The sequence below is a fragment of the Culex pipiens genome, chromosome 1, assembly GCF_016801865.2.
Source record: "Culex pipiens pallens isolate TS chromosome 1, TS_CPP_V2, whole genome shotgun sequence".
Lineage (NCBI taxonomy): Eukaryota > Metazoa > Arthropoda > Insecta > Diptera > Culicidae > Culex > Culex pipiens.
This window is the reverse complement of record NC_068937.1, coordinates 77,337,572-77,364,509: the sequence shown is the minus strand read 5'-3', so window position 1 is coordinate 77,364,509 and position 26,938 is coordinate 77,337,572. Positions and strand designations below refer to the sequence as shown.

The window sequence follows — 26,938 nt, the reverse complement described above, 5'->3', positions numbered from 1 at the left end:
AACTTTTCCAATACTTTAAATATTTGAATACATCAATTATTTTGAGCTCTTTGATACTTGAATAATTTTAATACTTGAAATACTTGATATGCCTGAAATACTAGAAATACTTTTTTTTAAATACCTTGAATATTTTGAATATTAGAAATTCTTAAAATACTTGAAATACTTGAAATAATTTAAATACCTAAAATATAAATCCTTTCATATTTTTTAATTTTTAACATACTCAAAACAATTGAACTAGTTCCAATACTTAAAACACTTGAAATACTTTAAAATATTTGACACACTTAAAAAAGTTAAATAACATGATTAACAGTTTTGATGTAGTACTTTAAAACCGTAAAATTTTAAAATATATTTTTGACTGAAATATTTGAAGTACCACAAAATATTTTAAACTTTTGATTCATTTTATTTCAAAAATTCTTGAAGTGCCTGAAATACTTTATATGTTTGACAATCATGAAAAACCTGAAGTAATTCAAAACTTTTAATTCCTTTTTTTATTATTAAATACTGTAGATATCAGAAATATTCATGAAACTAGAAATTCATTAAATATTTTGAGTCCTTGGACCACTTTGAATACCTTGATTTTTTTTAAGTTTTCAATATTTCAAATACTTTGTATACTTTGAGTCCTTTGAATGCTTTAATACTTTGAATTCTTAAATTAAATGAAGCACTTGAAATGTTTGGATAATTTAAATTCTTTAAATATTTTGAATGCTTTGAGCCTTTTGAGTATCTACTTTGAATACATGAATACTTGAACATTTTAAATACATTGAATACTTTAAATTCTTTAAAAACTTTGAATATGTTAAATACTTGAAATTCTAGACAAACTTAAAATTTTGCAATATTTGAAATATTTTTTTTTATGTTTATTTCTTTGAATTCGTTTTTTAAGTTACTTTTAATAATTGTTATACTTTTAATACTTTTGTTTTTTAAAAGCAGAGCCTCGTTGGATAAGTGAACTTTTAATACTTTAATTACTCTAAATACTTAAAATACTTTAAATACCTTAAATACTTTAAATACTTATAATACTTTAAATACTTTAAATACTTTAAATACTTTAAATACTTTAAATACTTTAAATACTTTAAATACTTTAAATACTTTAAAAACTTTAAATATTTGAAATACTTGAAATACTTGAAATACTTGAAATACTTTAAATACTTTAAATACTTTAAATACTTTAAACACTTTAAATTCTTTAAATACTTTAAATACTTTAAATACTTTAAATACTTTGAAAACTTTGAAAACTTTGAAAACTTTAAAAACTTTAAATACTTTAAATACTTTAAATATTTTAAATACTTTAAATACTTTAAATACTTTAAATACTTTAAATATTTTAAATACTTTAAATACTTTAAATACTTTAAATACTTTACATACTTTACATACTTTAAATACTTTAAATACTTTAAATACTTTAAATACTTTAAATACTTTAAATACTTTAAATACTTTAAATACTTTAAATACTTTAAATACTTTAAATACTTTAAATACTTTAAATATTTGAAATACTTGAAATACTTTAAATACTTTAAATACTTTAAAGACTTTAAACACTTTAAATTCTTTAAATTCTTTAAATACTTTAAATACTTTAAATACTTTAAATACTTTGAAAACTTTGAAAACTTTGAAAACTTTAAAAACTTTAAATACATTAAATACTTTAAATATTTTAAATACTTTAAATACTTTAAATACTTTAAATATTTTAAATACTTTAAATACTTTAAATACTTTAAATACTTTAAATACTTTAAATACTTTAAATACTTTAAATACTTTAAATACTTTAAATACTTTAAATACTTTAAATACTTTAAATACTTTAAATACTTTAAATACTTTAAATACTTTAAATACTTTACAAACTTTACATACTTTAAATACTTTAAAAACTTTAAGTACTTGAAATACTTTAAATACTTTAAATACTTTAAATACTTTAAATACTTTAAATACTTTAAATACTTTAAATACTTTAAATACTTTAAATACTTTAAATGCTTGAAATACTTTAAATACTTGAAATACTTTAAATACTTGAAATACTTTAAATACTTTAAATACTTTAAATACTTTAAATACTTTAAATACTTTAAATACTTTAAATACTTTAAATACATTAAATACTTTAAATACTTTAAATACTTTAAATACTTTAAATACTTCAAATACTTTAAATACTTTAAATACTTTAAATACTTTAAATACTTTTAATACTTTTAATACTTTTAATACTTTAAATAATTTAAATACTTTAAATACTTTAAATACTTTAAATACTTTAAATACTTTAAATACTTTAAATACTTCAAATACTTTAAATACTTTAATTACTTTAAATACTTTAAATATTTGAAATACTTTAAATACTTTAAATACTTTAAATACTTTAAATACTTTAAATACATTAAAAACATTAAATACTTTAAATTCTTTAAATACTTTAAATACTTTAAATACTTTAAATACTTCAAATACTTTAAATACTTTAAATACTTTAAATACTTTACATACTTTAAATACTTTAAATACTTTAAATACTTTAAATACTTTAAATACTTTAAATACTTTAAATACTTTAAATACTTTAAATACTTTAGATACTTTAAATACTTTAAATACTTTAAATACTTTAAATACTTTAAATACTTTAAATACTTTAAATACTTTAAATACTTTAAATACTTTAAATACTTTAAATACATTAAATACATTAAATACTTTAAATACTTTAAATACTTTAAATACTTTAAATACTTTAAATACTTGAAAAACTTTAAATACTTTAAATACTTTAAATACTTTAAATACTTTAAATACTTTAAATACTTTTAATACTTTAAATACTTTAAATACTTTAAATACTTTAAATAATTTAAATACTTTAAATACTTTAAATACTTTAAATACTTTAGATACTTTAAATACTTTAAATACTTTAAATGCTTTTTATACTTTTAATACTTTAAATCATTTAAATACTTTATATACTTTAAATACTTTAAATACATTAAATACTTTAAATATTTAAAATACTTGAAATACTTGAAATACTTGAAATACTTGAAATACTTGAAATACTTTAAATACTTTAAGCATGAGCATGAGAGTCCACCCTTGAAATACATTAAATACTTTAAATACTTTAAATACTTTAAATACATTAAATACATTAAATACATTAAATACTTTTAATACTTTAAATACTTTAAATACTTTAAATACTTTAAATACTTTAGATACTTTAAATACTTTAAATACTTTAAATACTTTAAATGCTTTTAATACTTTAGATACTTTAAATACTTTAAATACTTTAAATACTTTAAATGCTTTTAATACTTTTAATACTTTAAATCATTTAAAATACTTGAAATACTTGAAATACTTGAAATACTTTAAATACTTTAAGCATGAGCATGAGAGTCCACCCTTGAAATACATTAAATACTTTAAATACTTTAAATACTTTAAATACATTAAATACATTAAATACTTTTAATACTTTAAATACTTTAAATACTTTGAATACTTGAAATACTTGAAATACTTTAAATACTTTAAATACTTTAAATACTTTAAATACTTTAAATACTTTTAATACTTTTAATACTTTAAATACTTTAAATACTTTAAATACTTGAAATACATGAAATACTTGAAATACTTGAAATACTTTAAATACTTTAAATACTTTAAATACTTTAAATACTTTAAATACTTTAAATACTTTAAATACTTTAAATATTTGAAATACTTGAATTACTTGAAATACTTTAAATACTTTAAATACTTTAAATACTTTAAATACTTTAGATACTTTAAATACTTTAAATACTTTAAATACTTTAAATGCTTTTTTATACTTTTAATACTTTAAATCATTTAAATACTTTATATACTTTAAATACTTTAAATCAATAAATACTTTAAATATTTGAAATACTTGAAATACTTGAAATACTTGAAATACTTGAAATACTTTAAATACTTTAAGCATGAGCATGAGCATGAGCATGAGAGTCCACCCTTGAAATACTTTAAATACTTTAAATACTTTAAATACCTTAAATACATTAAATACTTTTAATACTTTAAATACTTTAAATACTTTAAATACTTTAAATACTTTAGATACTTTAAATACTTTAAATACTTTAAATACTTTAAATGCTTTTAATACTTTTAATACTTTTAATACTTTAAATCATTTAAATACTTTATATACTTTAAATACTTTAAATACATTAAATACTTTAAATATTTAAAATACTTGAAATACTTGAAATACTTGAAATACTTTAAATACTTTAAGCATGAGCATGAGAGTCCACCCTTGAAATACATTAAATACTTTAAATACTTTAAATACATTAAATACATTAAATACTTTTAATACTTTAAATACTTTAAATACTTTGAATACTTGAAATACTTGAAATACTTTAAATACTTTAAATACTTTAAATACTTTTAATACTTTTAATACTTTTAATACTTTAAATACTTTGAATACTTTAAATACTTGAAATACTTGAAATACTTGAAATACTTGAAATACTTGAAATACTTTAAATACTTTAAATACTTTAAATACTTTAAATACTTTAAATACTTTAAATACTTTAAATATTTGAAATACTTGAAATACTTGAAATACTTTAAATACTTTAAGCATGAGCATGAGAGTCCACCCTTGAAATACTTTAAATACTTTAAATACTTTAAATACTTTAAATACATTAAATACATTAAATACTTTTAATACTTTAAATACTTTAAATACTTGAAATACTTTAAATACTTTAAATACTTTAAATACTTTCAATACTTTAAATACTTTAAATACTTTAAATACTTCAAATACTTGAAATACTTGAAATACTTGAAATACTTGAAATACTTGAAATACTTTAAATACTTTAAATACTTTAAATACTTTACATACTTTACATACTTTAAATACTTTAAATACTTTAAATGCTTTTAATACTTTTAATACTTTAAATAATTTAAATACTTTAAATACTTTAAATACTTTAAATATTTGAAATACTTGAAATACTTGAAATACTTGAAATACTTTAAATACTTTAAATACTTTAAATACTTTAAATACTTTAAATACTTTAAATACTTTAAATACTTTAAATACTTTAAATACTTTAAATACTTTAAATTCTTTAAATACTTTAAATACTTTAAATAATTTGAAAACTTTGAAAACTTTGAAAACTTTAAATACTTTAAATACTTTAAATATTTTAAATACTTTAAATACTTTAAATACTTTACATACTTTACATACTTTACATACTTTGAATACTTTAAATACTTTTAATACTTTAAATACTTTAAATACTTTAAATACTTTAAATCAGTCTTCCCGAAACGCGCGCACGCCGTACAAGTTTTCAGTGCAGATGAACCTCAAACACACCAGGCTACCATGTTCGAGTTCTCCCTACACGGCGCCCTCAAGTTTACACGCGCCGTAAACACGGGGTGCACACCTCGGGTACAACGCCGTGCGAGCGAAGAGCGTATAAAGCAGGGTGGCCACTCAAGTCGGGAAATCGGGAAGGTCGGGAAAAAGTCGGGAATTCGCCAAAATCCGGCAAAAATCGGGAAAAAGTCGGGAATTTATGATTTTTTTTCAAAAAGTCGGGAAAAGACGGGAATTCTGAGCATACCTGTTTTAAAATTATTTTTTAACTCTTGAATAATTTTGTAATATTTTGTACATTTTTCACTAATTTCTGTTTAAGTAACTTACTTAAATTTTAAGGTTCTTTTCACTATTTCAATATATTTGAGTATGGAAAAGCTGTTTAAGACATTCAGAATCTTAACGAATATTGGAGTCTTCGACACAGTTTTTTTTTTTAAATGAATCAAATGATTGCTATTAATTTTTGTTCATCAAACAAGAAGTAAAGTTAATGAAAAACTAATATAAAAATAGAGCCTAATGGCCAGCTTAGAATTATAATTCTATTTCATTTTGTCACACATACTTGAATATTTGAAAACAGATTCCAACTTGAGTTTGGCAATGGTTTTTTTTTGGTAAATATTTTAAATTGTTAAAACTTAAATATCGAATAAAATTCAAAATTGACAAGCTTTTTTACGTTTTGAAAACATAAAGAAAATATTGAAATTGCAAAAAAAATAATCCAAGAAATTTTGAGTTATTGCGAAATTGTTTAAAATAATTGTCTTTTCAAACATTTTGCCTAAAATAAGTGGGAAAACATAAGTCATATCAAACTGAATTTTTATTGAAAAAAAAAGTTAAATACTAACCACTAAATAAATTACCATTGATTAAAAAATTCAATATCAAAAATTACAAAATTAAAAAGGGAACTTGGCAAAAAAAATTTTTTATGAGTTCCTTGACATTTTTCTAAATCCTTTGAATAAATAATAACAGCAATTATGTTTTAATCATTCTTTGACTTTTTGTCATTTCCAGTTGAAACGAAGTTGAAACTATACGTTTGCCAATTTAAAAAAATAACATGGATGTTATAAGTTTTGTTGAATTTTCGATTATTTTTTCAAAGAAATTTGTGTTTCTACTCTGAATCATAATAATGAAATTGTAGTTTTGAAGTTTTGTTTTATTTGTTGTTCAGTTTCTGTATTTACAAAAAATGCCTATATTTGGAATTTTTAAAATTCATTGAGAATTTTTTTTCCGGTGGTTAATTTTGACATTTCTTCTAGAATTTTTTTTGCTTGAAATCATTCTTTAAATAAGAAATGCCAATTATTTGAGCATTCTGGAAAAGTCTGGAAAAAAGTCGGGAAAAAGTCGGGAATTTGAAAATGGAATTTGAGTGGTCACCCTGGTATAAAGAGACGAAAAAAATGACTGCTTCTCATTCTCTCTGTGGCAAACACTGTAGTGTGACTGCAGCGGAGAATGAATCACCACTTTACAGCAGAGGGAGCGTGAGGGAAATATTTTTATCTCTTTTCTGTGTCGTCGGCCTGCACGGGGTTTGTACCCGAGGTGCAAGGTTCGGTTTAAACTTGAGGTTCGTGTACGGGTACAGCCTGTACACGGCAGAGTTTAGGTTTGCTTGTACGCGTGCACACGCGGTGCTGGTGTTTGATCGAGTACAGAAAACAGAGAACGCGGTTGAACGCGGTGCACGGGGATCACTGCTTTAAATACTTTAAATACTTTAAATACTTGATATGTTAAAAATACTTGACACTTTTGAAATACCAAAAATACTTTTAGTTTTTTAACTACTTTAAATATTTTTGATACTTTTAATACTTTGAGTCCTTTGAATATTTGAATACATTGAATTAAATACTCTGAATCATTTAAAAACAAGAACATGTTGAAATACTCATAATATTTACCATATTTTTAGTAATAACCATATATTATAATTATTATTAAAATACTAAATATTAACTTTCATTTAAAATATAAAGTATTAACTTTCAACATTTATAAATTTTTATGAATAAATGAATTCATAGATAACTTTTATTTTTTTAAACATTATACATTTTTACTACTTTGAATAGAATGAATAATTTGAGTTCATTGAACGCTCGAATATTTTTAATACTTTGATTGATTTGATTTTTTAAATAAATGAATCACTTGATACATATTAATATTTTGAATGCTTTGAGCCCTTTCATCATATTGAATATTTTAAATGCATTGCATACTTTGAATTCTTTTTAAACTTTGAAGACCTTGAACACTTTAAAAACTTTTAATATTTCTTGAAAATCTTGCAGTACTTTTAAAATATTTGAAATGCTTGAAATACTTTGATATTTTAACACTTTCAATACTTTGATTCCTTTAAATATTTTGAAAACTTTCTATGAATACTTGAATTTCTTTAAATACTTGAAATACTTCAAATAATTGGAATACTTGCAAATATCAGAATTTTCTAAATTCATATAATATGTTGAATATTTTGAGTCCTTGGAATACTTTGAATATTTTTATTTTGTTTTTCAATATATCACATATTTTGTATACTTTGAGTCCTTTGAATGCTTACTTTGAACTTTTAAATTAAATGAAGCACCTGAATTTTTTTTTCAAATAATTTTAATATTTTGAAAACTTTGAGCCATTTGAGTACTTTGAATACGTGAATACTTGAATATTATAAATACATTCAATACTTTGAATTCTTTGAAAACTTTGAATATTTGAAATACTTGAAATTGATTTTTGTGGGTTGGCGATTGTCCACGCTTCATACAAAAAAGATTTTATTTGTATGGAAATTGTGGGAGGGGGAGGTTTGAGATTTCCAAAAAAAAGTGTCTACGTGGTTTGTGGATGGTCCTTACCCGAAATTCTTTAAAAACTTGAAACATTTAAAATACTTTAAAAACTTACACTACTTTCAATACTTTAAATTCCTGCAATACTCGCAATTCTTTGAATTTTCAAAATTCAATAAATGAATAAAATGAATATTTTTATTTTTAAAAATTTACTGTTTTTTAACTTTTAAAATTTTGACTTCTTTGTATACTATGAATTCTTTGTGTCCTTTGAATGCTTGATTTTTTGAATACTTGATTACTTTAAAAACTTTGATTTTTTTAAATAAACGAATTAAAAAGAAACTTTGAATTCTAGAAAAACCACTTCTAATAATAGAAAACTTTCAACACCCTAAAATAATTGAAGTAGCTACTTCAAATACCTAATATGTATTTAAAAAAAAATTGATGAATTTAATATTTTGAAATTTTGAGTCCTTGAATACTTTGATTTTTAACAAACTTTCAATACTTTGAATACTTTGAATATTTTGAATTCCTTTGAATGCTTATAAATTCCTTATATAAATGAAACGCTGGATAATTTTTTTAAATTTTTAAATGCTTTGAATATTTTGAATTCCTTTGAATGCTTATAAATTCCTAATATAAATGAAACGCTGGATTATTTTTTTAAATTTTTAAATGCTTTTAATTTTTTTTAAATTCTGGACATACTTAAAATACATTAAATAGTTTGATTATTTAAAATGCTTTAAATATTTTTAACACCTGAAATATTTTGAGTTTCTTGAATTCTTAGTGTAAGGCAGTTGCAAATATTTTTCAAAGTTTTTTACTTTACTTATTTAATTTAAATAGTTTTACTTATTTCTTTGTTCTTGTGATTGCCGTTGTAAAAATATAGAACGCTATTTTTGTTATAATTGTTTAATTTGGTACTAATTTTTCCTTCTTTTTTTATTCTTTTCTCTTCCATCGAGCTTTAAAAAATGGTAATTTCGGTCAGCATATCCCAACCAGCCCACGTGTTCCGAGTCCACCAGAGTCCAGTTCCAGATTGATTCCGCGGAGAAAGCTTCAGAGTAACCGCTCAGAAACACATGTTGGTCATCTCACCATCCATCACTACAGCGAGATCCAAACGTAAGTTATTTAAAAAATAAAAAGAAATAAAACATATTAAAACCTTGATTTTTTTTTTCAGCGGCTTGGATCTCCCCGAATAAACTACACTGCCATGATCATCGTCCGTCATCGCGCACTTCCACCACGACCACGGCGAAGCTTACCGACTGGTGTCCAAGATCGGTGGCACCGACTTCCACAAGGTCGACCAGCGCTGCATCTACATCAAGTCGACTGCCATGTCGATGCTCTTCGAGCCACGAAGCGGTGTTCATCATCAAACAGCGCTATAAAGACTGTTCCGAATTAATCTAATCGACCGGACACGTGGACTTTTCGTCTGAGGCCTACATGCCCGGGGAATGCTTACAGACCGTGACCTTGCTCTGCTGGACCATCGCAGAGCGGATCAAGCCTACGCTTCTCATCAAGCAAATGGACCACGCGATGCTGAAACTGCAGCTGGACGCTGAAGATCTGTACGAGGCCTTATATCATATCGTGAACGTCATCACCACCACGGACAAAATCAACGGTGGCCCGATGCGGGATGTGCGTGTCCACCCGAGCAAACTTTCGAAAACAAGCCGACGGATCACGAAACTGATGGTTACGTGGAAGTTGCCGACTGAAAAGCACTGCTTCAGATAATAGACATCTGCCGACGCCCGTGTTCCTTCTTAAGCACCGTGCGAAGGCCATCATGCCGATGAAGCCACCGTTGCCGTCGCCGTCGAGTTCCGCGCTTCTGATGTCCATGTCCAAAATGGTACCTACCTCCAACATGACGTATTACGGAATGGTCCGACTGCACCCCGGAAAGCGCGATTACTTGTCTGGACAGTGTCGATTCTAGTCAAGACCATCTCGACTTTCAAGGCTGCCCACAACACGAAGGTGTGGGATTTCTCCATGTCGCCTGCCGCCCTGGTTGACATGGACAATGTGGTCCGACATGGTCCGCTCGTGGGGCCAAACACCGGCGACCAGACGGTGCTTTCTGCTTGTCGCGGTCAGCAGTACGGCAAGAATCGAACTGCCAAGGATTTCTCACTGTCGGAGAAACTAAATGACCATCACGGATCACGGATTCATCAAAAGTTAGTGATTGTATGTCTGAATAGAAAATATAACAGAAAGCTATAGTTTAATTTTTCTTTCAGCGTGAATTCGGCTTCCCGAAACAGCCAGAATGTTGTAGGAAAGTTGCCGGAACCGGTTTCGGTGGCAAGGGAATGTCCTACCGACAAGACCGATGGAGTGGAACTCGTCAACATGCACGTCCGCTGTGGATCGCCATGCGAAGCGAGCACGTCAAGCCGCCCGCTGCCTGCCCCGTGCCGAGAAGTTAAACTGAACCGTCTACGTCCTCCTTCCTTCCGGTTCCCGTCGAGATTCCAAGAAATCGTCCAAAAAGCCCGTAGAAAACAAAACATTGAATACCAAATCAATATGTCTTGTAAATTTACTTTTTAATAAAACTCACCGTGTTTGGTAATTTTCTTTCCATTTATTTTAATAGCCTGATTTATTAAAAGGGCGTGTTGGCTTTCAAAAGTCAATTCGCCCTTTTAATAAATTAGCCTATTTTTCTTGAGAAACCAAAACAAAAACAAACCCATAATTCTATAACCGACCACCAGGGGTCGCATCGGTCGGCTTATCTGAGAGCGACATCTATGTGTGAACTCTGAACTACTTGAAATAATTCCTGAGATGCGAGTGAAATATTTCTTAGCTCGAGTGGCGCGAATTTTTTGTGTCAAAAGAGCTCGAATTCGAGGCAAATACACGCCAAATTCGAGGCGAATTTGCCTCGATTCGAGCGAGATTCGGCTCGAGTTTGGCGAGCGGTTCGAGCCATTTCGGCTCGAGTCTTTCTTACTGGGTGGTAGTGTGTGAGTGTCGTCGAGTGACGGAGTAGGCAAACATTTTCACGATGTATTTGTTCGCTGAGTGAACAGTTCGGGCCACTCGCTGTCTGCTTGCGAGTATCATTCGCTCATGAATGCTAGCGGGCTAGAATAGGTGACGACTGGATAGGCGATGAGTGAGTGGTTTCTGTTCATTGAGCATGAGCATGAGCATGAGCATGAGAGATCACCCATGGTTGCCCCTCCGTTGCTGAACAGAACCGTAATATCCTTTCAGCACTACTGATTATATGCTTCGACGATCTAGTGGTGTTTCCCTTATCAACAGCATGTATGAATGCGCTGAAAAGATAAAACACCATGATTGCTAAAGCTAGATCAGTTGCGAATAGGTAACAGTCATTGGCCACCAACGGCGCCCGCCATGTCAGTTTGTAGACCTCGATTTTAAGGGACGGGAATGTTAGTTAGCGCAGGTTGCTACTAGGGCAGCTGATTTACTCTGTGCTTACACCCCACAAGCGCCAGGAACCTGAAAATTTGTTAGTAGGATAGGGTGTTTGGTCAGGATTCATCATAGAAGATGATGATGCGACCCAAAATCATAGTGTTTGTTGAAAGGTATTATATTTTATTCTCAAGGCAAACGATCGGATTCTGCGGATGAGACATTTCCCGTTTATCGGCTGTTAACTTTTAATTGAAAAGGTTTAATCTTAGACAGCCGGCTGTGGAAAGATAGAACCAAAGTTGTTGGTAATTACATGATGAAGGATTTAACAGTCTGACTTTTTAATTGAAATGTTTTTACGAGTTTTACATGATTCATGTTTAGTGGGGTACTGATTAACGAAGCGAACGACGAGTTATGATGTTTATCGAGCTGAAATGGTATGATAAGGTTTTGTTGTTATTGCACACCGACGACGAACGCGAAAAAACCCTGCGACCCGACCGAAAGGCATCGCAAATTAGACTGGCTCAATTGTCATCGATGACAACCAGAGCCAGCCGCATCTTTACACACAAACACGCACGCGAAAAAAAAAAAACGAAAAACACACCGACGACGAACGCGAAAAAAAAAACACGACCCGACGGAAAGGCATCGCAATTCAAACTGAGGAAATGAAGAGAAAGAAGATAACATTAAAAAATAAAACCCAATCACCTAAAACCTAATCACATAAAATCAATCACTCCATGTAAACAAATAGCGACACAAAAGAGACGAAAATTATCACGAAAAAACAGGACTGCGCGTCCCAAGAAGCACTGCACTTTTGATGGCATTATTCAATTATTATGCCCAATCACCCCATGCACACAAAGAGGGACACAAAAGAGACGAAAATTATCACGAAAAAACAGGACTGCGCGTCCCAAGAAGCACTGCACTTTTGATGGCATTATTCAATTATTATGCCCAATCACCCCATGCACACAAAGAGCGACACAAAAGAGACGAAAATTATCACGAAAAAATAGGACTGCGCGTCCCCAGAAGCACTGCACTTTTGATGGCATTATTCAATTATTATGCCCAATCACCCCATGCACACAAAGAGGGACACAAAAGAGACGAAAATTATCACGAAAAAACAGGACTGCGCGTCCCAAGAAGCACTGCACTTTTGATGGCATTATTCAATTATGATGCCCAATCACCCCATGCACACAAAGAGGGACACAAAAGAGACGAAAATTATCACGAAAAAACAGGACTGCGCGTCCCCAGAAGCACTGCACTTTTGATGGCATTATTCAATTATTATGCCCAATCACCCCATGCACACAAAGAGCGACACAAAAAAGACATGAGTGGTTTCTGTTCATTGAACCGAAAATCAGGACCCTTGGTTGTAAACGGTAAAGCCGCTTAAAAGTTCTTGAATGCTTTGAAACGCCTACTGGAATTCACTAAACTGACATTTAGGCGTTAGGCAAAATTGTGAGCCAGAAAGTTATGTAGTATGCATTAAGGCGTTTTTGGGATTGGGAAGCATGCTGCGACTGAGCGCTCGGTGAGACTTCACTACGGCAAACGTAAACGTACCGAATGAACCCTTGGCTCATACGCTGGGTTCATTGCTGACGAGTCGACGCGTGTCTTGGCGCTGGTACGATTAATCAAAATACTAACACACAAATAGGCTCGTACCGAAGCTAGAAAACCAAACCCGCGATGTGCGTTGTCAATGGCACATGGGAAGCTTGGACGCTCACCAGAAATTCGTTCACTCAGAGATCGATCAGAAAATGAGCAAGACAACAAAGAAAGGCAAAAGGATGAGCATGGGGCTTCAGAACGGATAGCTGCTTGCGTCGTGTTTGCGATCACTGAAGCTTAGCATAGATAATCATGATAGGCGATGTGTGATGAACGAGCAATCGATAGGGCAACTTGTACAAAAAGGGGGTAATCTAGTACCAAAACTCTATGCGCGCCAGCATCACGCGTCAGAATTTCTCGCGTCTGCATGTGAAGCTCAACTTGACAACTTGTCGATGAGGCGACGAAAATCGATCGTCCATGATTTTTTGCAGATTTTTCGAATAAATATTTCTCAAGAAACGAATGGATTACAAAGCATGATTTGGAGTCGGAGCCAAAAACAAACCCTATACCTTTCTTTAGTAAGAAAGGCAAAAATGGAAATGTTATAAAATCTGAATGGTAAATCCGAACGAGGACAAATTTGTTTCAGAACCTCGATTATGATCTAGATTATGGAGAAAAACAATAGATAAAATGCCAAAGGAACAGTTTTGGCACTTGGTGAAAAATGGGCTTTTACCTTTTTTAAGGGTTTTTTTCCCCTCACAGTGAATTAGCCCAACAGTTGTTAAGCAAGAACCACATTACCAACATGGATGGAAATTTGGGAGGATGTAGGGCTCGAAAAATGCAATTTTTCGGATAAATAAACGATTTCAATATTTCAATTTTCGACCGAATTTTTATTTGAAAACCGCCAGATCAGGTGAAAACATACTCCAAATATCAAATCAAATTATTCGCTCTACAGCATTGCCTTGGCGTTCTCGATTGCGAGATTCCTACTCGAAACTAGGTGTCCGAAGGCTTGATTGTTGAGGCAATTGCAAACCTCTTTTTACACCTTAGCTTACATCCACCCTGGGATTCGAACTGACGACCTTTGGATTGTTAGTCCAACTGCCTACCAGCGACTCCAACGAGGCAGGACTCAGGGAGACGAGTCCTACACCTGGACTGATCTAACGACCAAACCTTTTTAGGTTAGTCCGGGGCCAACATTTACTTCCCGTACGACGGAAGGTGTGATCAGGGTGGCAGCCTTAGGTTTATGTTCAGAGGTAGCAGCAACCGCATGAGTATAAAACGGTTGCTTCACGTGCTCTTCAAGCATGTGATCGACCTTAGGATATTCCTTCGCGCCTCTTTCCCAAAATACTTTCCTCGTGTCTTCGCATGTAAATAATGCCCAGCCGATCGGTATTGCACTGCAGTCCAATCGCATTGTCCAGATCAGAGCAAAGGGAACACCGCAAATATAGCACCACAAAAGACAACTGTCTTTACAAGACCCCACGCGGCAAATAATAGCTGCTGGGAAAAGCTTGAAAAATGACACGAAAAAATTGTCACCGCGGTTCTAGCGATACATACATAGCGGACAAGGAAAGGAGTTTACAGCATCTGGATGGAACAGCACTTTCCTTCTCAATAGGGACCGTGTTATAGATTTGGAAATGCTTAATAACAGTAAAAATGGGTAACACGCTACAATAGTTCTCGTAATTAGGATTCAATCAAATCAAATCAAATTATTCGCTCTACAGCATTGCCTTGGCGTTCTCGATTACGAGATTCCTACTCGAAACTAGGTGTTCGAAGGCTTGATTGTTGAGGCAATTGCAAACCTCTTTTTACACCTTAGCTTCCATCCACCCCGGGATTTGAACTGACGACCTTTGGATTGTTAGTCCAACTGCCTACCAGCGACTCCACCGAGACAGGACCCAGGGAGACGACTCCTACACCTGGACTGAGCTAACGACCTAACCTTTTTTAGGTTAGTCCGGGGCCAACATTTACTTCCCTTCCGACGGAAGGCGTGATCAGACAAATCTCGTCTCGAAAAATGCCACTGGGACCGTCTGGGATCGATCCCAGGCCGACTGGGTGAGAGGCAGTCACGCTTACCCCTACACCACGGTTCCCGGAAAACATACTCCGAGTCCCCTAAATCCATAATGTGGGCTCTGAGAAACCCCCTACCACAAAATTGAGCACTTTTTTACCACACACGGACGTCACGCGTGCTCTACGGTAAATTGAGCGCCAAAATTCGGATATTAGAATTAGACCAACTCTGTCATTGTCAACCTTTCGGGCGTCGAAAATCGATCATCCATGATTTTTTGCAGATTTTTCGAATGAATAATTCTCGAGAAACGATTGGATTACGAAGCTTGATTTGTCGGAGTTGGTGCCAAAAGCAAACCCTATACCTTTCTTTAGTAAGAAAGGCAAAAACTTGAACAACATGTTCTAACCTAACGGAAGGCTGTTTAATTCACTCTTATGTTATTTTTCAGCTGTTCTGGTAGTCAACAACTTATTGAAAGGTGTACCGTCAACTGGGCGAATCGGGACACATGGAGCGAATTATGACAGCAGTTTTAACCATGGAGGAGGAGCCCAATATGTTGATTTTTCTGATTGGTTTCGCTTAGAACAGACTCAGACGAACAAGATGTGTACATCAATTTCCAAATGTAAAACCATTAAATGCTCTAAACACTGCTGTCCTTATTCAGACTGTAGTTCCGATTCACCCCAGATGACAGTACAGCCACTTTTTTCTTACGGATGTAAACAATCTTTGGATCTCTCCTGGATATTTGCAACAGAATGATGACTTCACACACTGGAACCAATTAATTTAATTATTTTTTTTGAAAATATCAGTTAAATTCAGGTGTTCCACAATTGTGTGAGGCACAATAACATTCCACAATTAGGGGACAGGCAATTTGGAGGCAGTGTTTTGCTGCTCTGGATAAAATAGTCTTGAAATGAAGTTTTTTGTTCAAAAGTACTACTTTTACTAGTAGTGCAATCGAGATATTAAAAAGAGAGATGTGAGCCGGTAACATGGAGTGAAACTTTCGCAGCTGTCATGGTAAACTTCACAGCAGCTTGACAGAAAGTTTAACTCCATGTTGCACTTTTAATTTCTCGATAGCGAGAGAATGTCCAAATAAAGGTCCTAAAAATAGAAGGGTCGACAAAAAAGCTGCATTTGGCATGCTATTGACAATTGATCACAAAAGTGTTCTATATTTGAGGGTTTTCCGAATATGTGGGATGACTGTACCGTACCTTTACCAAACAGGCAGGCAGTTGCCTTGAATGTCTGAGCGGAAAGCGAAAGGCGGTGGTCATTCTAGCGAGCAAATTGGAAACTTCTGAGTAAAGGTTCTAACAAAACGAGTAATTGTATTGAGGTTATCGGACCAAATATTTTTGTATGTTTATATGTGTAGGGTAGAGAACCTATAACACAAAGAGTTGTAATGCTCCACCGCCTAGTGTATACGATTCACAACATAAAAACTCGAAATGATAGATTGTACTTTAATTTGTCCCAAATAACTTGTCCTGCATATGTTTTTCTATGAATAAAAAAATGACATTATCCTTAGTGGCACTGGTCACCCTATAGGACACTTTTCATTTCCGCGAGTGCGTAAAGTTGTTCATCAACTTTTGCTCAAGAGAACGTGAAAAGAGAATGTTAAGGAGTGCCGTTGAAACGCCCGGTAGAATTGGTTCACTGGCAGAATTGGTAGAATTTATTGAATCACCAAACGTAGGCAAGGTTTTGCTTTATTCGCAACAATCAGTTAGCTGTATACAAGGGTTGTGTTAGAACAACATTTAAAGTATTTAAAGGAGTTAATTTATGGATTATAAAATATAACAAAACTTGTTTGTTTCCTAATCATGAGGTATTTAGCATACAGACATCCAAGATATTTCAATATTCTTGCATCTAATTTGTTTAATTGGTGTTTTTATGCTTACTTTCATTCACGCTTGATTTACACAATATATTTATTGAAAGCATAGCTACAGTAGCAAAATTTCGAAAATTAAAACTAAGCGCCAATTTCAACATATCGGTGTATATCGAAGAACCGAACCGCGCTTCTACGGTTATTGAACGTTATGAAACGAAGTTTGCACAATAAGTTGGCAAGCAAGCACAATGGAGGATAGGATTGAAGTAATCGAAATATTTTTTTTTTCAATCAATTGTTCTGAGATGATGTGTTTCTGATATATTTTTAATATGAAAATGACTATAAATTCTATTAATAAGAATCAAAGCAATATTAAAAAAGAAACTTTATATCAAAGTGTATGCGTTTCATTTCCAAAATGATTTTCAAGTAAGTTTTTTTTCATGTAATGTGGGAAGATATTTCATTTTAAAAAGTCATATAACTTTAGATTAGAAAGCAAATCACAAGCCTCGTTTTTTTTAAACTTGATTGAAAAAAGACCGAATGTAATTTCTCCCGTTGTGCAGCGAAAAACAAGTCATTCAACCGGCAAAAACGAACCACACTAGGCTGGATTTTTGTCTTACGTTTTTTGTAGCTTATCAAAACATTCGTTGGCCTACAGACACAGAAACACAGCTGTAAACGAGACGCAGTGAATTGATTAGTGAAATCGTTGATATTTTGTTATGTCAGGTCTTCTTAATTTGTATGTACTAATAATGGAATAGCGTATATTATTTGCTTCTCTAGGTTTTATAAGCATATACATATGTACATTAGGGTGCCCAGAATATGGGACTTTTCCTCAAAACCTCGCTCCACAAGCTAAATATTGTTCCTTGGGCTATTTTAGGATTCTTGGCCAAATAAGAGCAAAATCGGTCAACATTTACCCATTGATACTCGAAGGTGAAGTTTGTATGGGAAAAAACGAGAAATGTATGGAAAACCCATTTTTCTTACAGTTGCACGGTGCGCTACTTCCATCCAAATATTCCCAAACGTGAGATTCTTATTGAAAATTTAATGCTTTACAACTTTGTAGAACACACCAAAGCTGTAAAACTCGATCCTGAAAAAGTTATTAGCCATTTAAAAAAGTAAATGTGGCTTTTTCGACTGTGTTTATTAATTTGAGATGGATTTTCGGCTTGCAGTCGTTGAAAGCAGCTCAAACACTTATTTGTGTACTTTATCCAACGTTTCGATTTTTATTAAATCATCTTCAGGGAAACTAAAATTTGGTTTTTGGTTTTTCCGTTAATTTTTGTGTGTTTTGTGTGTTTGTATGTGTACTTACTCGTACGTAGGTGTTCGGTTGTCTTGGTTCAGTTTTGTAAAATTTGTAAAATGTCGGTTTTGTGGCGTCGAGAAAACTATAAAAATTGAATGTTTGTTCATTGGTCGATATTTTTGATCGGGAGTGTATGGATTTGTGTTGTGGAGACTTACTGCATTGGTTTGGTAATGCTTTTGGGGATTCTCTTTTTCGCCTAGATGTCGTTTCTAACTGTTTTTTGGTCGTTGTTGTTCGGAGCTCTATCGTGTGCACTTTTATCTTGTTCACTTTGGTTGTGTGTTTGTGTGTTTTGGGGAATTGGAAAGGGACTCGTCTAATTTTCTGTTGGGTTACTATCGACAGTGACATTGTTGTCATGTCTGTGTTTGTTATGACATTTTAGGTTGTTTATAATGCCAGCATAAATGGGATTTAACTGTTCGGTATCTGTATGTTTGGTTAACTGTGTTTGGTGTAATAGAAATGTGAAGCATTTCGAGGATGGGCAAGGCTGATTCTATGTTGTGTCGGTCTAGAATTTTTGTGTTTTCAAAAGAAAATGTGTGGTTTAGTTGGATGCAATGGTTCAGCAATGCTGTGCGTTCGCTAAGTGTTGTTAGTTGGGGATCATCTTGGGGGATACCTGTTTGTCGTAGTCGTTCCAGTGTGTTGAGTGTTGATTTGTGGCCTGATATCCTGGTTCGGAGTTTGTTTGTTGTCATTCCTATGTATTGTTGGTTGCAGTCGGTGCAGGGTATGCTGTAGATGACATTTTTGTGGTCCTCCTTGTGGGTGGTGTCCTTCATTTGTGTGAACATTGTTTTGGTTGTTTTGATGTTCCTTGTGGCCAGTTTTATGTGTGGGTAGTCCTTTTTCAGCTGCTTTTTGACTTGATCAGTCAATGTTGGGATGTATGCTATGCTACGGTAGGTGTGTTGCAGATGTTGTGTGGGTGTAGTCTGGTCATTCTGGACTGGATCAACAGGGGGGTTGATACGGCGAGTGTTTCTGTGGTTGATAAGCCGGTTGCGGAGAGCTCTGGGGTAATTGTTGATTTTCAGCTGGTTGTCCATTATTTTCACCTTCTGCTGGTCGGACAAGTTTGTAGAGAAGGTGTTGATCCGGTTGATTAGATTGGTAGCAGTGTTGAGTTTTTGGTTCAAGGGGTGGAACGAGTGAAAGTCGAGGAAACGACCACTCGCGATGGGCTTTTGGTACCATTCTGTCCTGATGGTTTGGGTCTCTGTGCGAACTAGCAGCATGTCGAGATATGGTAGTCGGTAGTTGTTTTCTAGGTCATAGGTGAATTGAAGATTTTCGTTGTACGAATTGAACACTTCCATCACGTGGTCCAGCTTGTCTGGGGGAATGGCCGTAACGATGTCATCTACGTATTTTTTGAGGAAAGGTAGTTGGAAGTCCAGTTTATGGACGACAGATACTAGGAGGTTTTCCATCACTAGGTCTGCTACCGTGGAGGACAGTGGGTTCCCCATGGCCGTGCCGAAGATCTGCTGGTAGTGCTGCTCATTGAACTTGAAATAGCTCGCGTCGATGCAGAACTCGATCATCTCTAAGAAGAGGTCGAGATTGATGTTGTTGGCATGCTTCTTGATCTCCTCCCACCCATATATGACGTCATGGACGACTAGTAGCTTAGGTACACATGTGAAGAGCGAGACTACATCAAGTGAGATCAACACGTGTCCAGGTGGTAGTGTGACAGTGTTGATAAACTCACAGAATTCGAAAGAATCCTTGACGTTGTACTGGCTGTTGATCGATTTACGGATCATCTGTCCAATGTACTTAGACAGGTTGTAAGATGGCGCTGTTATGTTGGGAACCACTGGTCTTAAGGGCAATCCCTGTTTGTGCGCCTTTGGTTGACCGTAAATCCTCGGGCATAACGCGCTGTTGGTTTTCAATTTGTACGTAGTTCTCAAGTCGATCAGCTTCAGTGTGTGTAGACGTTGAACGAGATTGTTGTTTAGTTTCTGGAAACGCGAGGTGGGGTCACGTGTTATGGGATGGTATGTTTGGTCGTCCTTCAGGAGGTCTAGCATTTTTTGTTTGTACTCCTCGCTGTTCATGATGACAGTTTTGTTGCCTTTGTCCGATTGTAAGACTGCTAGGTTTGGGTTTTGTTTCAGGAAAATTTTGGTTTTCTTTTCCGCAACGTCGCAAAACCGGAGGAGTGCATCTTTGCACTGTGGGCTAGTATCTGTCGTCCATAAACTGGACTTCCAACTACCTTTCCTCAAAAAATACGTAGATGACATCGTTACGGCCATTCCCCCAGACAAGCTGGACCACGTGATGGAAGTGTTCAATTCGTACAACGAACATCTTCAATTCACCTATGAACTAGAAAACAACTACCGACTACCATATCTCGACATGCTGCTAGTTCGCACAGAGACCCAAACCATCAGGACAGAATGGTACCAAAAGCCCATCGCGAGTGGTCGTTTCCTCGACTTTCACTCGTTCCACCCCTTGAACCAAAAACTCAACACTGCTACCAATCTAATCAACCGGATCAACACCTTCTCTACAAACTTGTCCGACCAGCAGAAGGTGAAAATAATGGACAACCAGCTGAAAATCAACAATTACCCCAGAGCTCTCCGCAACCGGCTTATCAACCACAGAAACACTCGCCGTATCAACCCCCCTGTTGATCCAGTCCAGAATGACCAGACTACACCCACACAACATCTGCAACACACCTACCGTAGCATAGCATACATCCCAACATTGACTGATCAAGTCAAAAAGCAGCTGAAAAAGGACTACCCACACATAAAACTGGACACAAGGAACATCAAAACAACCAAAACAATGTTCACACAAATGAAGGACACCACCCACAAGGAGGACCACAAAAATGTCATCTACAGCATACCCTGCACCGACTGCAACCAACAATACATAGGAATGACAACAAACAAACTCCGAACCAGGATATCAGGCCACAAATCAACACTCAACACACTGGAACGACTACGACAAACAGGTATCCCCCAAGATGATCCCCAACTAACAACACTTAGCGAACGCACAGCATTGCTGAACCATTGCATCCAACTAAACCACACATTTTCTTTTGAAAACACAAAAATTCTAGACCGACACAACATAGAATCAGCCTTGCCCATCCTCGAAATGCTTCACATTTCTATTACACCAAACACAGTTAACAAACGTACAGATACCGAACAGTTAAATCCCATTTATGCTGGCATTATAAACAACCTAAAATGTCATAACAAACACAGACATGACAACAATGTCACTGTCGATAGTAACCCAACAGAAAATTAGACGAGTCCCTTTCCAATTCCCCAAAACACACAAACACACAACCAAAGTGAACAAGATAAAAGTGCACACGATAGAGCTCCGAACAACAACGACCAAAAAACAGTTAGAAACGACATCTAGGCGAAAAAGAGAATCCCCAAAAGCATTACCAAACCAATGCAGTAAGTCTCCACAACACAAATCCATACACTCCCGATCAAAAATATCGACCAATGAACAAACATTCAATTTTTATAGTTTTCTCGACGCCACAAAACCGACATTTTACAAATTTTACAAAACTGAACCAAGACAACCGAACACCTACGTACGCGTAAGTACACATACAAACACACAAAACACACAAAAATTAACGGAAAAACCAAAAACCAAATTTTAGTTTCCCTGAAGATGATTTAATAAAAATCGAAACGTTGGATAAAGTACACAAATAAGTGTTTGAGCTGCTTTCAACGACTGCAAGCCGAAAATCCATCTCAAAAAAAAAACATTTAAAAAAGTCATTTTTGTATGAAAAACATTTTTTTCACCAACTTTAGGCCCGGGAATCAATGGGTTAATCTCAACTAATTTCGCTCAAAATTTGCACAGATGCTTAAAATAATCCAAAAAAACAATTTTGGCTTGTGGAGCAGGGGGTAATTTTTTCTGGGCACCCTAATGTACATATGTTTTTCGCATGCACATTTTATTTGTGTTGATTATTTATTTGTACCTCAAGATGCCTTATTTCATTATAGAAACAACAAGAGCAAAACTTCGATTGCCTTTGCCTCTAAAGACTCATTATAAGCAAGAGTTGCATAACATATTTGTGATGTGTGAAGGAGGAAATAAAATTAACCCATACTATGGAAAGTGTACGTAGGTACTTCTACGTTCAAAGCATTCACATGTAATGCTCTTTACTAACCGAGAGCAGATGATAAAACGCATCAAACCGGTCATATCTATGAGCTGCGTGTTTACTAGTACAATCAGCGCTTGGTGTAAGACCATGCGAAGCTGCGAACCTGTTAAACTTGTATCAGACATTTCTCTTACTGTCAGCCATGTGGCTTAATACCGAAAACTATGTATGATTGCGATGGGAAGCTTATGTCTCTCCTGGACCTTTTTCAGAGAGTGAATGGAAACTACTACGAATTAATCATAATTATATAAAAGCTTGTTTTAGGTAGTCACAGGGTTTTGAGTTGTTGTTTTCTTCATCTCGATAGAGTGAAAACATTCGCCGCTGTTTGCAGTAGAAAATGTACCATCTTTACGGATTTGTCCGTATACAGTGGACTCTCTCCTTGTCGATATTGAAGGGGCCGTCGAGAGCGCGATGTATCAAATTATAGAACGAAGAATCAAAGCACGCTACTGGAAGGGACTGAACAATTTATTGACTGCAGGAGCAAAATTAATATCGAGAAGATCGAGAGCCAACTGTAGTACGGAATATTGCTTTCGGTTCTTTAAACCTTGTCCGTATGGATCAATCAGACCGCGCACTGGAATCACATCCAGAGTTCGCCGGTTTGAGTACTGCGGCGGGTACCATAAAAAAATCTATTTGTAAATATGGGTTTTCGGCGCCACCGGAAGACACTAGTGGTTGGTACTAGCAATAGTGACCGAGAACTATAAAGTAAACTTCGTTTTTGTTTCTTATTTTAAGCCTGTCAAACTTAGTAACACGTAGTAGTGTTTTTTGGCTTGTTGTAGGCGATGTTATATACACGCACAGAAATTCTGTAAGTTTGAATCAACAAACAAGTTTCTTAACACCAGCAATCATGTTTTATCAAGGCAACAAACCATATTTACCAATTTGATAAACATATTTTACCGACGCTACCATGATTTTTATCGGTTTAACAAACTGGTTTGCCATTTGTGCGTTTCTTTTTTCAAGCGTGTAGCCAAATTTTACAGTGTACTTGTAAAAACTTTTCACTGCTCAGATCAATATGGCGGACGAAAGTGACTTCAAAGACGGCGTTCAAAGAAGTTGGATTAGTTCTGACTCATTTTTTTAAGCAAATCGTTATACACATTCTTCTCTACAGGTTATCGAGCGGTCGGTATTGGAAGTTTGGTCCAGCCACCTTTCTTGGAGGATGGTAAAACGGCCAAAACGTTCTTTCCAGTGGTCGATCCGGAGACGACGGCACAAACCGCCGTCTACCGAGAACATTGCACGGCCATGCCTGCTTCAAACACCTCAAAGGACAACCCATCGGAACTGATGTTTCTAACCCGGAAGGACCGAATTGCGGTTACAATGTTATGGTCAAGTTCTCCTACTGGTTATCGGAATAAGTTTCGGAAAGTTTCTCCAGTGCAATTATTCAGCTATTCCGAATTAAAGGCGCTTCTATAACTTCACTCGACGGCAACTGCTCAGAAGGTAAATAGTATCATTTTGAACCCGAAAAGAACAAAAATTTACAGTTCTTCATTTCAGGTGTTAAAAATATCACCGTGCTATCGCTGCCGAATCACTCTTCATCGTGCAATCATCCGGTCGGCAAGACTGCCAAATCCAAACCCTAATTTACCATTAATTTACACACGTTAAACAGTAAACTGTACTATCGATATTATATTTTAATGTGAGCATCAACTGAAAATAAAACAATTAAATCTATTTTTTATTGCAAAACAGCTAAGAAGGTTTATTGAATAAACAATTCGGATGTTTCATTTAACCCCACATGTTTGTAGGTTCAACAAACATGTTTGTTACACTGACCATAATGATTATTGGAATTACAAATAAGCTACGTTTTAATGGCAACTACCTCGTTTATCAAACCCACAAACTTGTTAGGTTGAATTTGATAAACATGTTTGCTGGCCCTGAGATGACAATCATGTTTGTGGGGAAACCTCAACATTTTGCTGGCTGTACTATCGGATTTTTCTGCGTGTATACCTATACACTCTGTAACACACGGTGTATTTTTTCGAGACCTCAAAGATAAAAAATTCGGTAGGGTAGAGTAGTCATCAACACAGCTAAAAAAGTAGTAATCCAGCTGCGTGTAAAAGGCCTGGGTGTAAAATAAATATTGCATTATTTCATGCAATTTTATGTGATTTTACACCCTGAAATATGTAGCCCATCAGTATGGGAAACCTACTTGACCGAAATGTCAAGCTCATATATGCGTTTATCCTTTTAGCTTTTCATCGGTGTGATGGCCGAGTGGGCTAAGGCGCCAGTCCTAACTGTTGGTGCTGGGTTTAAATCCCGTCGGTAGCAACTTTTTTTTTGTGTTTGCAAAAATTGTACATGCAGCGTGTAATATTAAGTGTTTATTTTGACGAAGGTGATGTGCATTCTTTTGCATGCGATTTTACCAACGGATTTTTTGCTGTGAATGAGACACGGGGAACAATGATAAAATGGCTCTCACAAGTCGTAGTTTCAACCAATCAGGCTCATATTTGGGGGAAAGGTGTGTCTACTGGATACACGTCTGCCATATTAGTGGCTTTGGTTATGGACGCTCCCTTGAAAAGTAATTCATAAATGTTTGATTCTGGGGTGTAAATGTAAATTATGGACAAAAAATACTTGTTCGCTCGTAGGCTGCCATTCACACCAAAACTAATATTTCTTCAAATTTCTTTCGACGTTCTATAGGGATTAAGTTGGGCTACAATGTCCTTTCATTAGATTTGGCCAAAATTTAGAATATACCCAGAATCCAGGGCTGTCTCATTGTTCCCCACTCATTTCAGCCCATGGGTAACAATGAGACACTTTGATTTTTCTTCAATAAACTTTTCAAAATCGATGGAAATCTTTCAAAACATGAATTAAAAGTGATTTTTGGCATATTTACAGAGTTTAAACTTCATTTAACCAAAAATACAAAGTTATTTGGTATTAATATATGGATTTTACAAAATTGAAATACTTTTTAGTGTAACTTTTGTTATTAAAAGTTTCATGTTGGCAAAATTGCTCTAAAATGTTCAAGGCATGTCACCTGCAATGGAACAATACAAAAACATGATGTTTTGCTAGAAAAATGTTGATTTTCGTAGAGTGTCTCATTGTTCCCCAGCTGTCTCATTGTTCCTGCCAAGTGCGTCTACAATGAGACAGTTGAATAACTCTGGTTATAGATGTCGGATCGATCTCATATTTTTGTCAATGTTAGAACAAACTAAAAGAATGATAATGCAACTAAAAGCTCATTAAAACATGCTGATGAAAAAATTAGAAAAATCGTTGAAAGTTGAAAACCAAAAGTGTCTCATTGATGACTACCCTACCCTATGTCTGATATTTGGCACCGTGAAAGAAGGGCTCTTTCCCGACATTTTGCGGGGTATACCGAAATATTTCGTCGGGGGGTCTAGAGCATCTTTTTTTTTGAAGATTATTTTTCGATTTTATTGGATATTTGTTCAAAAAAGTCACAGAAAATCGGTGCATTCATGTTGATATCACTCAAATTTCTTATTAATATGCCTTGGGGACTCTAACAAACTACATTAGATCAATATTTGACCTCCAATAAACAAAAATTCGAAACAAATTTACCAGATTTCTAGCTTTCTTTGAAATTACCCCAAAATCCAAGCTGGAAACCCCGATTCGACCGAAAGTAAATCTTTTCTTTGTACAATTTGTCATGAAATTACAGCAACACATTGCCTGGATACAAATTTGAGCATTTAACAATGCAAAACATAGATTATTTATTTAATAATGCTGTTTATTACCCAATAGGTTCCGAAAATTATTTTTTCAATCCTCTGCCACATTACACCATTACATTTTTAAACATTTTAGAATCAATCACATTGTAGAAAACAGTTTTCTGAACAAGTTCCATAAAAAAGATTCAGTTTTGGTTTAATATAAGCAGAGATATGCCCAATTTCCTGAAATAAATAGTGCCTTTCTCCAAAATATCTT

General features: G+C 33.8%; 2 protein-coding genes across 5 annotated transcripts in view; one reads left to right on the top strand and one right to left on the bottom strand.

Annotated features, from left to right (window-relative positions):
• The window catches only part of LOC120427195 (uncharacterized), a 29,058-nt gene extending 18,107 nt beyond the window's left edge, over positions 1-10,951 (top strand). For 3 of the 4 annotated variants that reach the window (XR_005606831.2, XR_005606833.2, XR_008211870.1), the window contains 3 exons: positions 9,327-9,489; positions 9,551-10,571; positions 10,635-10,951. Coding sequence is in view for 1 of the 4 variants with exons in the window: in XM_039592057.2 (XP_039447991.1) it covers positions 10,384-10,571; positions 10,635-10,947 (501 nt within the window). In the remaining 3 variants the exon portion in view is untranslated. Of the gene's footprint in view, positions 1-8,930; positions 9,490-9,550; positions 10,572-10,634 lie in introns of those variants that run through there. The other variant, XM_039592057.2, reaches the window with a different exon arrangement.
• Positions 1-26,389, bottom strand: part of LOC120427198 (uncharacterized) — an 83,375-nt gene extending 56,986 nt beyond the window's left edge. The window contains exons 1-2 of the mRNA XM_052706605.1: positions 18,858-26,389; positions 18,706-18,781 (exon numbers count right to left, since the gene is read on the bottom strand). Coding sequence (XP_052562565.1) covers positions 19,074-20,978 — 1,905 coding nt within the window. The 5' untranslated portion in view covers positions 20,979-26,389 and the 3' untranslated portion in view covers positions 18,706-18,781; positions 18,858-19,073. The remainder of the gene's footprint in view (positions 1-18,705; positions 18,782-18,857) is intronic.
• Between the last annotated feature and the right edge of the window lie 549 nt (positions 26,390-26,938).